At 42.6% G+C, this 14,721-nt stretch overlaps 1 protein-coding gene across 2 annotated transcripts in view; it reads right to left on the reverse strand.

Moving 5' to 3' along the window:
- Nucleotides 1-6: 6 nt before the first annotated feature.
- Nucleotides 7-14,721, reverse strand: part of LOC122351900 (transcription factor 7-like 2) — a 21,078-nt gene continuing 6,363 nt past the window's right edge. The window contains exons 1-8 of one of the 2 annotated variants that reach the window (XM_043249306.1): nucleotides 14,191-14,708; nucleotides 9,448-9,580; nucleotides 7,778-7,880; nucleotides 6,552-6,638; nucleotides 1,908-2,033; nucleotides 1,651-1,813; nucleotides 1,277-1,384; nucleotides 7-303 (exon numbers count right to left, since the gene is read on the reverse strand). In XM_043249306.1, the coding sequence (XP_043105241.1) occupies nucleotides 247-303; nucleotides 1,277-1,384; nucleotides 1,651-1,813; nucleotides 1,908-2,033; nucleotides 6,552-6,638; nucleotides 7,778-7,880; nucleotides 9,448-9,580; nucleotides 14,191-14,313 (900 nt within the window). In that variant the 5' untranslated portion in view covers nucleotides 14,314-14,708 and the 3' untranslated portion in view covers nucleotides 7-246. Of the gene's footprint in view, nucleotides 304-1,276; nucleotides 1,385-1,650; nucleotides 1,814-1,907; nucleotides 2,034-6,551; nucleotides 6,639-7,777; nucleotides 7,881-9,447; nucleotides 9,581-14,190; nucleotides 14,709-14,721 lie in introns of those variants that run through there. The other variant, XM_043249314.1, reaches the window with a different exon arrangement.

Consider the following 14,721-nt stretch of genomic DNA (forward strand, 5'->3'; position numbering starts at 1 on the left):
GGAGGGGAGGAGGTGGTGGGGGTCATGCATATTCAATGTTATTAACGCTCGACATGGGGCAAGGGGAGAAGAGGGGGATAACAAGCAGTCTATCGTGTAAATATTGCATTGGGTAGCATAGCTATATACAAAATGAGGCAGGCACAAAAAAGAGATAAGAAAAAAAAAAAGGCTGGACTTTCATCTTTGAGATGTCACACTTGTGACAGATGATGGGTCTGCTTTAATATGAGAGATAATTGCAGCTCACTTACCATTGCCCTCTCCTGCCTGCTTTTCCCTTTTTCTCTTCTTCTTTTTCCCCTGATAGTTACCCGCCAGAAAAAGAGAAATAGACAGGAACCTTAGTTATTATATTGCAGAAAAGACCAAGACATGAAATGAACAAGAGAGCCCAATGTTTTCACTGATTTATTTATTCATGTAAGAGCCTGAAGGTTTGAAATGCCACTGCAGGACAAAACAGAACTTTCCCTATCTTTCCATTGCTCTCCTTTTGTTTATTCCTTGTTGTCTCGCTGCTGCTTAGTTTTCCTTTCATTGTGAAACGATTGGAAGCTCTTGAGGTTTCTTTGAGCGGCTCGGTTTACTGGAGGGGAAGAGCGGAGCTAGAGAACTTTCAGTGCATTTGTCCTCCTCGAAAACGGGCTACGGATCCATCGGATATGTCCGTGATTGCGCTGAGGCCGAGGTCGGGCCCGGACAGAGCGATTATCATGCTCTGGTTGAGGAACTTTGACTAGGCCAGTCAAGAAACATGGTCAGACTCCCAAGGAGAGTTGACAGGCTGGGCGGTGGGGCCGTTTGTCAGGGGCGAAACTCCGGCGAAACAGTAAACGGTACGCTCGTTCCCCATTTCTGGCGGCAGAGAGAGATGTCCTCTTTCATCAAAGCTGCGAGGCGTTTAGGCCCTGTGGTTATTTAATTACTCTGATCTCAGCTCGCCTTTCTCTTTTTAGGTGAACCAGTAGAATACTAATGAAAGCAGTGGAAAGAACTAGATCTGACTGCACTGAGGAAAAGCACACGTAGAGTGGATGGACTTAAAAGTCTTCCAGTCTTAGCTGATTAGGAAGCTCTCTTTTACTGCTTTTAGACTGGTTTGGGGAAGCCAAACCAGCTTATACCAACTAAGTCCAGCCAGATATAATAATAAATAAGGTTCTCCAAAGGCTGTTGGGCGATATTCAATACACATCTAGATGGCTTTAAACTGCTCTGCGGCTCCTGGGGAGGGAATGAACAATTGTTACTTGTTGAAAACTTAAAAACTTACATAGTTGTCTCGTGCCGACCAGCCGGGGTACAGCTGCATGTGAAGCTGTCGTTCTTTCCTGGCTAACTCGTAGTATTTGGCCTGCTCCTCTCGAGACAGAGCATGCCACTGCACATAAAGAAATACACACATCCCATAAAAAATGTGGCCATCGCAGAGGAAGAGACCAATGATATTTTAGGCTCAAACAACGACTGTCATTAAAATTTCCCCTTCCCCTAGTATTGTACTTTTACCCAGTAGCAACATTGAGCAAGATTACTATTACACAGAAATAGAAACAGTGTTTTTCCACCGCCGACAACACTGCAATCTGTGGTCTTAGTAGTTGAGACAGTCTGAGCTACTTTGCACAATGCGTTTGAGGCGCTCACCCTTCGGCCTAGGATCTGGTTGATAGCTGCGCTCTCTTTCAGTGTGCATTCTGCCACCACTTTGGCTCTCATTTCCTTCATGTAAAGCATGAATGCGTTCAGAGGTTTCTTTATGTGCGGCTGCTTCTTCTTTTCCTCCTCTTTTTTCGCATCCTGATGTTTCCTGCGAATGGGAGGAATCAGATGTTAGCGTGTGCGTACCAGCATACCGACGGCATTGGATTTTTAGAGAACTGAAAAGCGTAAGGTGAACTCACGAGCTGTTGAGGGAGCCGATGTCACTGTGAGAGGACTCCTGCTTGACGTTGGGCGTGACGATGGCTGGGTGGGGGATCCCTGTGGTGTGCAAACTGTGGTGGGGGGGCACCATGTGAGGAGGGAACCTGGAGGAGAGAAGACTGTGTAAATCGTCAGAGTGGACACGGGTGAAATGATGGATGGACACACACATTCACAAAGCAAAGCAATGACTATTAGCTAAAGACTTGACACATGCTAGAACTGGCTATAAAGACAAAGCAGCAGTAACCTAATACATCTGTCATGTGGGAGAAGGGAAACGGCAATAGATGACAAATCTAAAATCTAGAACTCCACGACATGAAACACAACGAGATGCATTTCGAAAATAAATAAAACAGGTGGAGTGAATTTTGGCAAGGATATAAATATATCCATAATGATTTGATTGCATCATAAAAGTGGGCTATGATTAAGTTACTGGTTGATATTAGCAATATGATTTTATAAGCAAAAGAAAAAAGTCATTTAAATACAGAGAGTTTTGATATGTAACATGTTTTCCTTCAGAATAACATGAACCGATAATCTGACCACAATAATGAATAGTAATGATCAAAACATTATTTTTATTTTGCCTTGAAAACAAAGTGGGCTATAATATTCTTGGGTATAATTTTTTATAATATATTTTCCCACCTACATAGTCTTAGGGAATTAGGGAGTTTTCTTTAAAACAACACACATGATAGTTCATTATAAATAAGCCAAAATAAACATTCAAATATTTCTCTTTGACTGGGATTTGAGTGGGATATAACGTTATTGGTTAATTTTATTTTTCTTCCACCCACATGGCTTTGTTCATTTCAGCGGTAGTGAAAACATTAAATTTTGTAAAAAGTATGCGTTTTGATGACTCACATACCTCAAATATTTATGAATAAATTAAATAGGTTCAAACTGTTTTCATGAGCATTTTCAAAAATTCCAAAAAACATTTTTGATTAGTGTGGTCATTTCAAAGACCATTTAGGGTGGTCATTTTGTTCTCATTTACTTGCAATTTGATTATTTTCCTTCAAACATAAACTAAAATGTCCCCTGGCTGATTGAAGGACTTATCTATAATATCATCCCCTAGCATTATATAAAGATCTGTAGAATTCCTCAGTGTACAAATAAACATATCTGTGCCTGAGTGTGTGTGTGTGTGTGTTGTAGTGTGTCCCAGTTGTGCATGGCCGTACACAAATCTGAGAGAAAGAATGAAGGATGATGAAAAAAAAAGAGAAGGAATAATTCTTTTTTTCAAACAGCTCATTATCTGCTTGAGTGTGGCTATATGGCTTGGAGCCAGAATATAATGATGAGCGTAAACTCACAAGGAACAACTAGTTTCTGTTGGAGGTTCTCTCTGGGGACTGTGTTTCCCCCCAATCTCTCTTCTCCTATTCTCTCTTCCCTTCATCCCTGACACATTTGTGTTTGTGCCATGTCATCCGGGCCGCCCGTCCGCTTCTACCGAGGGGGGACCGGCGTTGTGGCTGCAGCGGCGTGATCATTAGCCCCCACCTTTTTTCTTTCTCTTTCTGTCCTTGCATACTTGTTAAAATTTCCTCTGTTCCGCCGTCCAATTTTTTCCTCCTTTTCCTCCTGACTGTCCCATCAGAGCCGCCCCCACCCGTGCCGCTGTTGCCATAGCGAGGCCCAGGTTATGGTTTAAACATGACGGCCATCCCTTTGAAGCGCAGGGCATCATTGCGCTCATCAGCACGCAGCGGAGCCTGCCACCAATTTAGCCCTGCTGAGGGAAGAGCGAGACAGAGAGGTGTGCCGAGAAGGGCCCCTGCAGGGTCCAATGTCTCAATCTTCTTCCACACCAGCCGAGTGTCAGTGAGTGCCATTTAATTGCCAATCGGAGCGATGGCCTCGGCGCCTGTTTAATGTATAATGACCCCGCCGGTGCGCTCTGTCTGTCATTCGCTTTCTCTTCCTTCGTTGAAAAAGAAGGGAAGAACATATCAAAGGGCAGGAACGGGCAGGGGCCGAGGGGCCTACACATCCTCCCCCTGTCACCCGGGACGGCCGATACACCTGTACGACTCCAACCCCATTATCAAAACTATGTAGCTCATTTGCCCAATCCGTTCGTGATCTGAAATGTATTTTCTAGGAGGCTGAAGTGTTACCTGGGTGAAAAGCAGATCGCTACATGAAGCCCTGTGTGCTAACTGCATAATAAATGGCGGCAGATAGGGCCGTCAGAATCTCTCTGAGCCGAAGACAGGCACCGGAGAGCAACATATGGGTGTCTCTTAATCCCGAGGCCTCCTGGAGTTCTCGTCCACTGACTGTGAAAGAAGACAAAGCAGAAGACTTCCCCCTCCTTTTCTCTCTCTCGCCCTCTTTATTCACAGAAAAACCATAAACACAATTAATGAAACCTTTTCCTGGTGCTCATTATTTTGCGCAGGAGGCCAGTGACAGCGGACGCCGCCGGTTTTGACACAAACATGCTAAAGCACCTTCCCTCCGCAGAGACACAAGACCACCACTTATTAATCTATGCTAATTCAATTACAGATTATCAAAACGCATTAGCTCTTCCCCAGCACATCACCAATCCCCCTAGCCCCCATTCAGAAGATTCAATTAGCCTGCACTGGAAATAGGATGATCACAATATAAAGGCCTCATTAGAACAGAATCAGCTGTCACTTAAGTGAAGGTCCAGCGCCGGAGCAGAGGCTGCAGACCTGCTCGGGCGCCTAACGGCGGAGCTGGTGGAATGGCCTCTTTTCAGGCCTTGGCAGGGTACAAACGACTTCTCTATGGAGCCGAGACCTCAAAACACACACGGGGTGAAAGCTGTTGGTGTCAAATGTGTGAAGCCTCAGTTTCAGAGCCAGCTGTTAAAAAAAATGGACCTTTAAGAGTCGGGACCAGCTGCAAAGACCTTGCGCTCATACGCAGAGCAGCTGCCAGTGCACTCTGATCATCACTGCAGAGCTAAATATTGTGTTTCAGAGCTGTTATGTTTGGCCTGATCAATTTAAACTGTGTGAGGACAAGGAAAATATACTAGATGCAAACACGAGGTTGAGCTTCATTTACTCACGCAAGCAGAATCAATGTTAATTGTTTGTTTAAACATTCTTGTGTAAATTTGCTGCATTAACTGAGATAATTTACTTTCTTTTATGATTTACTTACGAAGAAATTTGTTCTGCTCGCGTTTCATGAAGTAATTTGCGGTTCAAGAATACACTATTCATAAGCTATTCCTATGAATTTTTTTGTTTGCATTAAATGTTGTTTTACTGACATTTGTTCTGCTCATTTCATTTTATGAATCGCTCATTTGTGCATAAATTTGTCAATATGCACAAGAATGAACAGTTAGTAAAGCTAATTTTACTAGATTTGTAGGGAAAAAAAGTTATACGAATCATTCACACAATAATAATTCTCATTTCGGATTACATTTTTTACATATTATGTATAAATTTGTTCATTAATTGTACCTGAAAATATACAATTTCGCAAGCATAATTTAATGGATGAACTGTTCTTGAGTAAATTTTTATACTAATGAATCAAGAATTTTGCACAGATTTGTTTCCGCTTGTGTTTCATGAATGAGGGCCCAATGTTTTAAACATGTTTAAACATCCTAATATTCTGAACAGAAACCCTGTATGGGCCATTTCTTTGAGTTTTGAGTATTTTCTCTGAAGCTTTTCTTCCTTCAAAAACACTTAAACCCAAGCCAGTGTTTAAGGCGCACAAAACCCCTCCCTGTTCCTCCCTCCCTGCTCACATTTATCCATCAACGTCCTCTGGTCTAAGCTCGCCAGGCCGCCAGAGCTGCTTTTCCAATCACTCTGCAATTAAACAAGAGTTTGTCCCTGTCTGGAGACACAGGCCGAGCTTGAGTTGGTCTCCATTTCTCGAAACTATAAACCAGATTTGCCTCTGTGCTTCTCTGGCTAGTCTCACCACTACCACCATCATCATCATCATCTTCACATTCATCATCATTGCGAAAAAGAGTATCGTATGTTTACGATTAGGGGGGAACTGCCGAGTAAATGTAGAAGAAGGTGACCACCAAATGAAGCTGTTTGCATCTGACTTTTGTGTTTAAATGACATAAAAGCTACAAAACGAGCTGCGATTTGTCATCTACAGCAAACACCTCCCACTTCTCACATAACAGATGAGTAACAGTCACAAGTGAGCAATCACTGCGACAGTTAAAACAAACAAACGCTCACACGCATATCCCACAATCCCCCCACACACACAACCATTAGTGCTCTCCTGGGGACATTTGAGTCCAAATCGCCACTTGAACCAGACCCCAATGGGCCACACAAAGCTCTCGCTCAGAGTCCAAAGACGGGCCCCGAAATCTGCATGTGACCATAGTTAAACTGACAGTCTTCTCGTTCTCTGCCATTCAGTCAGGGTAAACGTTCTTTAGGGGTCTCATTATAAAATGATAACAACAATTAATATTTTAATACGTAGCGGATCACACGGGACCGTCTTTTTGAACACTGAGGCGAGAGCTGTCTCTCCTTAAGGGAGAAGTTTGCAAGGGTTCTGACACACTCGCGTTCTCAGCGAGTCGACCGTCCCAAGGCTCAACTCACCTTGACATGGACGCATTGACAGTGAGGGCAGTTGGGTAGGGGTGTCTGAAACCTCCCGTCGTGATTGGGTAAACTGGTTGACCTTGCCTAGAAAAAGAAGAAAGGAAGAGAGGTAAAGGAAGGGATGAAAAAAGAGAAAAAAGCACTCTCTATGCAGGCGGCTTTATTCTCATTTGATCAGAACAAAAATCTAGGGGATTGCAGAGCGCAGATCAAAGGGAAGCAAACTCTGAACAATTTGAATGCCACAAATCTGATAGGAATGGCTAATTAAATTTCATAACCCCGCGCTTGGTGTCGATGGAGGCCCCTCTCCCTGAGCTGAAACTAGGTGTTTTGTTGTGCTAATTAAAGACGAAGCACCGGCCCCTTTAATGGAGCCATCACGCTAATTGAGGTCTACACATCCAAAGACAAACAATAATGAATGTAAATTTATACCAAAATAAAGTGCAGAGAATCAAAGGGCTGTGGCTGCGCTTGGGGCTCTCTCGGTATTTAGATCGCGGTGAGAAAACATTAAATTAACAGAGCTTAATTTGTAGCCTTTTGTCATATTAACAAGTGTTGACAAGAGTTACCAGGGGAGAGCCCCCGTGTGGAATTGTGGGTAAAATACTGGCAATCACAGTTCATTACTCTAATTGGACAATACAGAGACATGCAAAATAGCATTTGCCACAAAGAGGCAATTTAGAGTTTAGGGGATGAAGAAAGCCATGGGTGCATTGCTGTGGGCCCCAGTGGTGCCTTTCCAGAATGTATAAACTGTACAGAGGGTTAAGAGTTAGCTTTTAATGTTCTGTGATGGCCGAAGTCTCAAACTGCATCTTAAACACCCATAGGCCCACTGCAAGGCAGACGAAGGACTGGCGAATATAAGATACACAATGGCAAAATGCAGCATATTTGAACAAATGCAGTTTTAAACATGGCATAATATATAAAGTGGTGCCCAAAAGTCTAAAAATGTCCTCAATAAAAAACCTGGGATATGCGATTCACAATCAAACGGAACCTTGTAAACTAAAATAAGCACTGATATAATTGAAATATTTTATTAAGGATTTTATTTGGATTTTATTAGGATTTGATGCATATTAAAAATAAAAAATAATTGATTAATTTAAAGAATTCTCAAGATCCCAGACTTTGGACCGCACTGTACATCATGTTGTAACAGAATCACAAAGACAGAAGAAGAGGAATAAAATTGGGCTGCTTACTGTGGTACTAACCATCCTAGCGGATGGGGAATCTGGCCTACAGTGCCAGGTGACAGGGGGTAGTAGGGAGATATATCTGGAGGATGTGGAGGCCTTGGGATTCCTGCAAGAGAAATATAAAAAATGCAAAGAAAAGAGTGAAGAGACAGAGATGTGTATGTGAATGGTGTGAAAATGTTTCTGCTCTTGTCCTGACACAGAAATTCCCCGATGAAGTTTAAGTGTTAAATTTATCCTTTGTGAGATACACAATTGAACAAAGTCAACATCAGAGGGAGGTGGGAGAGGGAGGAGGTTGAGCTCACATGCACAGCTCTAAATCACACGTTCTGATCAAAGCTTGTGGAGGCAGCCACGATGTTGTATGGCACACGGGGGAGAGGAGAAAAAATACAGAGCCCTGTCACATTTGTCTATCGAATCAGAGGATTAACAACGGGCGATAATTGAGGTTCACAAGTCAGCAACGCAAACACTGCAGCATGTGCTAAGAGAGACTGACACATTAGCGGTGGATGTCTGTTCAAGTGCGGAAACAGTAGAGTTTAACAGCCAACTGACCACATTATTAACGTTACATGTGGTGGGTAGAAGGTTTAAAACAAACCCTAAATAAGAATTGAGTCATTTACAATAGCATAAGTTAGCAACAATGTGAATGACAAACAAGCTAGCTGACTTAGGACTGACTCGGTGTGCTTCAAATTTTGTTAACTTTATGCTATTTTGCCTCTAAATTTAATTTTGTAAAAATAAAACTGCCCAAAAAGTAGTCGCTCTAAAGCTAAAAGATCTAAAGCGAGTAAGAAATTCTGTTTGATACTGCCGGCTAACGTTAGCCACGCAGAACAAGGAAAACAATGCCTCCACAGCACATTGGCACTGCATACAGCGGTCTTAATACAATTTGTTAATTAATTAAACTCTAAACTCAATTAAGCGAGCCATTAAGCAGCACATTAAACAGTCTCTGAGTCCTTAAAGAGGCCCTTAGTGATAAGGTCTGTTATGAGAGCAGAAAAAGGCTCTCTAGAATCAACATGCAGGTTGTCGACAGCTTTGAAGAGCAGCTGTTCGACTGTATAGTGTTGCAGAAGAGGAAAATGCCTCTATGTGTGATAATCTGATTCTGAAACTTACCACCAAATGACATTATATCACACCTGAACAGAAATCTTTTTTGTTTTGAGATGAGAATCCTGACAGATACAACATGAGCCTTCAAATCGAGTTTCCTGGTAAACCTCCTGCTCATACAGTTTTCATCCTGGTTGAGAAATATAGATTTCACAATTGTCCGAATTGTGCGTCATCAGAAACTGAGATTTCATTTTTTAGAATCAGAAAAAGAATAGCTTTGGGATCCCGCAGTTAAGTAACAGAGCTACATCTCCCAGAAGTCAAGTGGCTCCACAGGCTTAACCGACCCAGGTCAACAGCTCCATCTCAACATGCACACAAAAGGAGGGGTGCACCCTTGGCCCTGAGCCAAGACGACTCTGAAACGCTCTGATGCATCTTACCAGGTAGCTGTGAATGCAGACTGCTGAGATCACACGGTGTAACCGTGACAGCGCCGTTAGTTAACCAGGCCTGAAGGTTAGCCTTGGGTTTCGTCCTGCCTGTTTTGAAATTCATGAATGTAAAGGAAGATGTGCATGCATATGTACCTGTTTTGGGGTCCACGTCTGCCTGTAGATGTGGAGGGGGGTTCCCAGGCGTGAAGTGCTCATTGCTGTAGGTGATCAGAGGTGTGAGCGGGTGCACATGGTGAGGGTGCTGTACCACGGGGACCTTATTAGACTGGCAAGAAACAGAAAAAGAGAGGGAAGGGGGTGGGAAGAAGAGGAAGAAGAAGCTGTTAATACATGTTTGGGTTGAGGCAGAAACACACCGGCGCCTCTATTTCAACTCTGCGTCCATCACAGACCACAAGCCCATTCTCAGAATGCTGTGGTTTGTAATTAAAAACACTTCCAGACACGCACATTATTGATTCAACAGTCACTGGATACATAAAACACACAGTGCCTGATTGTCTCTGACCAAAAAACAATCACTTAATAAACCAAATGACAGCAAATCTAAGCACACTCTTGCTCTCCCTCCTTTTTTTTTTCGGGCTACCCACATCTCATTCTCCCACCCCTTCCTCTTCCTTCAGGGTCTGGTTTTGGAAAGGGGTTTGCATTATAAAAGATAGCAGAGGAGGGGTGGAGGGGAAGAGAGAAAATCCATTTCTGCATTTTGGTCAAATTGGTTTTAGCTATGTAATCTGCTCTTTGTGTTCTTAAGTGGCACAGGCCCCATTTTCAATTACCCAAGATTACAGCCGAGCAGAGGGGTGCTGAGGCATGGCCTGGCATTAGTGTATTCCCAGTACACGCGACCTAACCAGATTACTGCCGTGCCGTAGATTTGACGGGCCACACGTGGACTGGGATTTGCTTCCTAAGACGCTGCATAAATCGACTCAAACCGAGCCGACTGACAGGAAAACATCTCGCGCCGTGAGCCGTTCGCATACATGCGGGTGTCTGATTGGCAGCTGTGCATGTCCCGCAGCACATGCGGAAAAGGGCACATAGGGGCCACTGTCTTTATTTAAAACGTGCCAAATTAAATCCAGCACTTCAGATTTCAATGGTGTTGAATGTCAGGTGTTCTATGAAAGCAGAGGTGAGCCATCCTTTTGTCAGGACTAAAATATCGGAGCTTTGAGAACGGAAAGTCCCCCAAGGCCCAGGCCTGAGAGGTTGAAGTGTCCATCCAGGGCCCCAAAACAGGCACAGAGAGAGGCCACTTCCAGCATTGGGGGGCGTTCCGCTCTGCCGTATTACCAATGAAAGATTAATGAACTGAACAGAGCAGCTCGAGGAAAGAAAAGGGGCTCTGGGGACGTATTCGGGGCCCCTGAGAGCAGAAAACTGTGTGGAGACAGAAAGAGAAATGGGAAAAGGAAAGCACGAGGCCATGGAGAAAAACAACCAGAGAGATAAGATATAAAAATACATTTGAAAAAGAAAGACCTGTCATCAGAAAAACAGACGGGGATGATGACAGCTGCCAAACACAGCTGACGAGTTTGCCATTAAGGGAGCGCTGCCGCACACCCCTCCACCGCGAGCTACCCCGTAACCTCCCCCTCAGTAATGATGTGAAAGAATGTTGTCAATTCTCCCTGCGCTGAAAGGCTTTAGTAGCCATTTAAATGAGTTCTTTTGTCCAGGGCCTCTCCATTGAGGGACAGCTCCAAATGGCTGTCCACTGCGGCCACATTCACCCAGAGACAAGCCAAATGATTTACATCACAGTCACTGGGCCTAACAGAACCCCTTTCAAACGCCACACAGCCACACGAATAATAGCCGGGCATCCCGTTTATCTGGCTTCTGGGGAGCGCAGCATGCTATCACGGCTTGCTACAGTAGCGTTTCTGCCCACTTCTCCACCTGAACGGATCAGCAAGACCCTAAGAAGAAAAAAAAAGAAGGTCACTAGAAATGGAATTTCTTTAACTTTTATTCTTCGCACGCCTGCTAAATGACTACTGAAAACGTAGACCTGCGTTTAGGCCTTGCACGCAAACACTTTTCTATTTGGTTTTTCTTTGTTGTCATGATGCCTTCCCGACAAGACACACAGCAGGACAAAAATAACATGGATAATCACCATACAAAAACACATTCTTCAAACTATTTCCTTTCCGAGTGCTATTCAACTCCATTAAGTCTTCAGTCTCGAGAAAAGCCTCACAATAAATCTGGCTCTATTGACCCCGCTGCTATTGTACGATGGCTTTACCCTGTTCTTCCAGACATGGCTAATTGTCTCTAGCAACTCAGGGGAGTGAGGAAGACCACCTACGTATGCGCCCGTGCATTCTCATCGGACAACCGCATACTGTCGGACGCTAACAATCGCAGAATAAGCGTTCTTTAAAACCTTACTTCTAAACAACTCATTGAGTTTAGAGACTGACACACGGAGGTCCAGCGAGACGCACAATAAACCCACACAAGGAACACAAAGAAAATATGTGGGCGTCTTTTTCCCTATTATGTGCAAAGAAAGCGGGCTACTTCCTGTTTAATCGTTTGCCAATGCCTCCCACCACAACCATCACAACTACACAGACGACAAAAGGCTAAAGGACTAATTCGCATAACCAGGTAAATAAAAACGATAATATTAAAAAAAACGAAAGGCTGATTTCCAGATGTGGTGATTTCCTGAAAAAGTTTGTGGATGTGTTTGAACGAGGTAAATAAATATAAAATACTCTTAATGTGTGTCAACAAATCTGTCTGTATACCCATTGAGTAAATCTGTAGACATGCGTACCCTCCTCCGAACCAATGAGATTGACAGTTTCTGCTTGAGGTCGTGACCCCTAGTGGTGGTCTTACAAAAGCCTGGTCTGTTTTAATGGACAGGCCATGGAGAGGCCTGTTTGTCTTAGAAGAGCATGTCACACTCATTTTGATGCAGCGTCTATCAAATCCTATCCTTCACTCTCTCGTTCACAAACGAAGTAATGCACACACACACACACAAGTTTTTACGTTTTTTTAGTTATCACAAGAATGACTTTAAAAGTAGTTTTAAAGAAAATATAATTTCATTGTATTTTTTAAACAATTATATATTTAAAAACACAAGAAAAATTATGTTTAGAAAAACATATTTACTATATAAATTCCCATAAATCTTAATTGTAATAAATCATAATACTTAAATTTTATAATGTACAAGAATCGAGATATTAAGTAAATGTTATTTTTACACAATAAAATATAAAATAAAATTAGTGTAGGACATAGTCAGAAAATATATATTTACTACACAGATTTCCATGATCATAACCTAAATAAATCATAATAATAATTTAAAATGTACAATTAAAAATTTTAAATATCACTCACGCTAAATCTTACATCAGCTGATTATTACACGAAAAAAAAAAAAAAGATAATTTCATAGTGACTGTAAAAGTGTCTTTTAGGCAATAAAATTATTAAGCAGAAAATTGTTAGAATAAATATACACACAAATCTAATTTCCTTTCTCTAAATTGATTTCATAGTAAGTGAATTTAAAGTCATAATAATAACAATTTAAAAAAAATGAATCGCTGATAGCAAGTAAATATTAGTTGATTATTAGGGAAAAAAACACAATATATTATTTGGTTATTGTACATTTTGTTAATTCTTTGAAAGGCCTGTGGAAGACATACAAGAAAAAGAGGGAGACAGAGGGCCGGACAGCAGCAGGAAAAAGCTGTTGGCGCTGCATTTCCGCTTGGTGGCACCTTGCAGAGCAATTTAAAGACAAAATGTGAAGGTGGCGACCTTGTGGCCCCTGAGGGCCTGAGCGCCTCTCTCCGCTTTACGGCATGATATGATGAGTTGTCACTGGAGCTTGTGGGCTCTAATGAGCTGTAGTGGGGCTGGGGTGGGGGGGACACGCAGGGGGTGTGACATCCTCATGATGGATAGAGGGGCTCTCAGGCCTGCGAAATTCCAGAGCAAGCAAAAAAAAAGCTGCCAAGGACTTGAACTCTAGAAGAGTATGTGCCAGTGGCTTGCATCCAAGCACAGTGGACACAATGCAGAAAACATCCACGCTTGTTAATGTACGGGAATGTTCAAATGAGCAAGAAACAGATGCAGCCAAATCCACGCATCCAATGTGCGCTCTTATCCGATCGGGAAAAGAAAGCTCGAAATGAGACAGAAGAACTTCAAAAGAACGTGAAACTATGATGATGTCACCATCACTATAACAACCCTCATCCGCCCACTGCTCACACACACAAATGCATACAAACAAAACAAGCCTAACTATGACTCTCTACGAAAATATAAATAGCAACTTCCCTCTTTTCTCTCCTCAGTGCAGAAAAAAACACAGTGCCAAATTTTTTACTTCCTTCATGTTTTACTTCAAATATGACACAGAAAAACATCACACGATTAAGAAAAATGTATATTGCAACATGAAAGTGCGGGATTATTTAACAAATAAATATTGATGCATTTTAATAATCAAATAAAAGGTCAAATGAAACCAATAAAGAAAAAATGCTTAATTGCAAATTTCAAACCTCAAAATAAACACTAAGAATAACTATGCCATATATTGTTCACATATTGTCCTCACTTTCTTTCATCCGCCACTTTAACTAAATGCACATCTTCAAACGCCATAACCATCAATCTATCTCTTAGCTCTTATAAAACACACGCACACAAATTCACAGGCATTTTAAGCCACTCTGAAGCAGATAAAATGACAGTGCACCCTTTACCACAGTCCTGGCACTGAGTCAGTCTAACAAAAGCAGAAGAAGATTTTTAAAAGGCCACAGGAGCGTGAAAACAGCGTGTGTATCAACGCTGAGCACTTACCCAGGCATTAAGACTGAATTGCCAGCAGCCAACCTGCTGCAGGAGAGACAGCCCAGAGGCCAGAGAGCCAGTCTTTCCTCCCCTCTCCTCCAGCCCCAGTGAAAGGCCTTCTCTCGGGTACATGAGCAGCGCCGCGGCCCTCCCCTGTCCTCCACCTCTCACTCCCGCCAACGAATAAGAGTATTTCTCCTTTCTTCCCTCTCTTCTTGTTCTTTTTCAACCTTAGCTTCTTTCCCAAAACTGCTATTGTGTTTGAGCGGGCGCATGTGTGTGTCCCGCACCAAAGGGTCGCACACACAGAAGTTCACGCGCACGGCATTGTTCGTTTTTTTTTTTTTTTTTCTCTTTTCTTTTTTTCTTTTGGAGTGGTTCTTTTGCGGATCACAGCGAGAGCTGCGTCTCAGGACGTCCGGCAAGGCCTGTCCTCCGCCGGCGGATAATCACTCATTTCTCCGTCAGGTTTTTCCTTCAGCGGTCAGTCGGTCCAGCTCAAAGTGATACGTTTTTTTTTTTTTTTTTTTTTTTTTTAAA

This window comes from Puntigrus tetrazona, chromosome 1 (genome assembly GCF_018831695.1).
Source record: "Puntigrus tetrazona isolate hp1 chromosome 1, ASM1883169v1, whole genome shotgun sequence".
Lineage (NCBI taxonomy): Eukaryota > Metazoa > Chordata > Actinopteri > Cypriniformes > Cyprinidae > Puntigrus > Puntigrus tetrazona.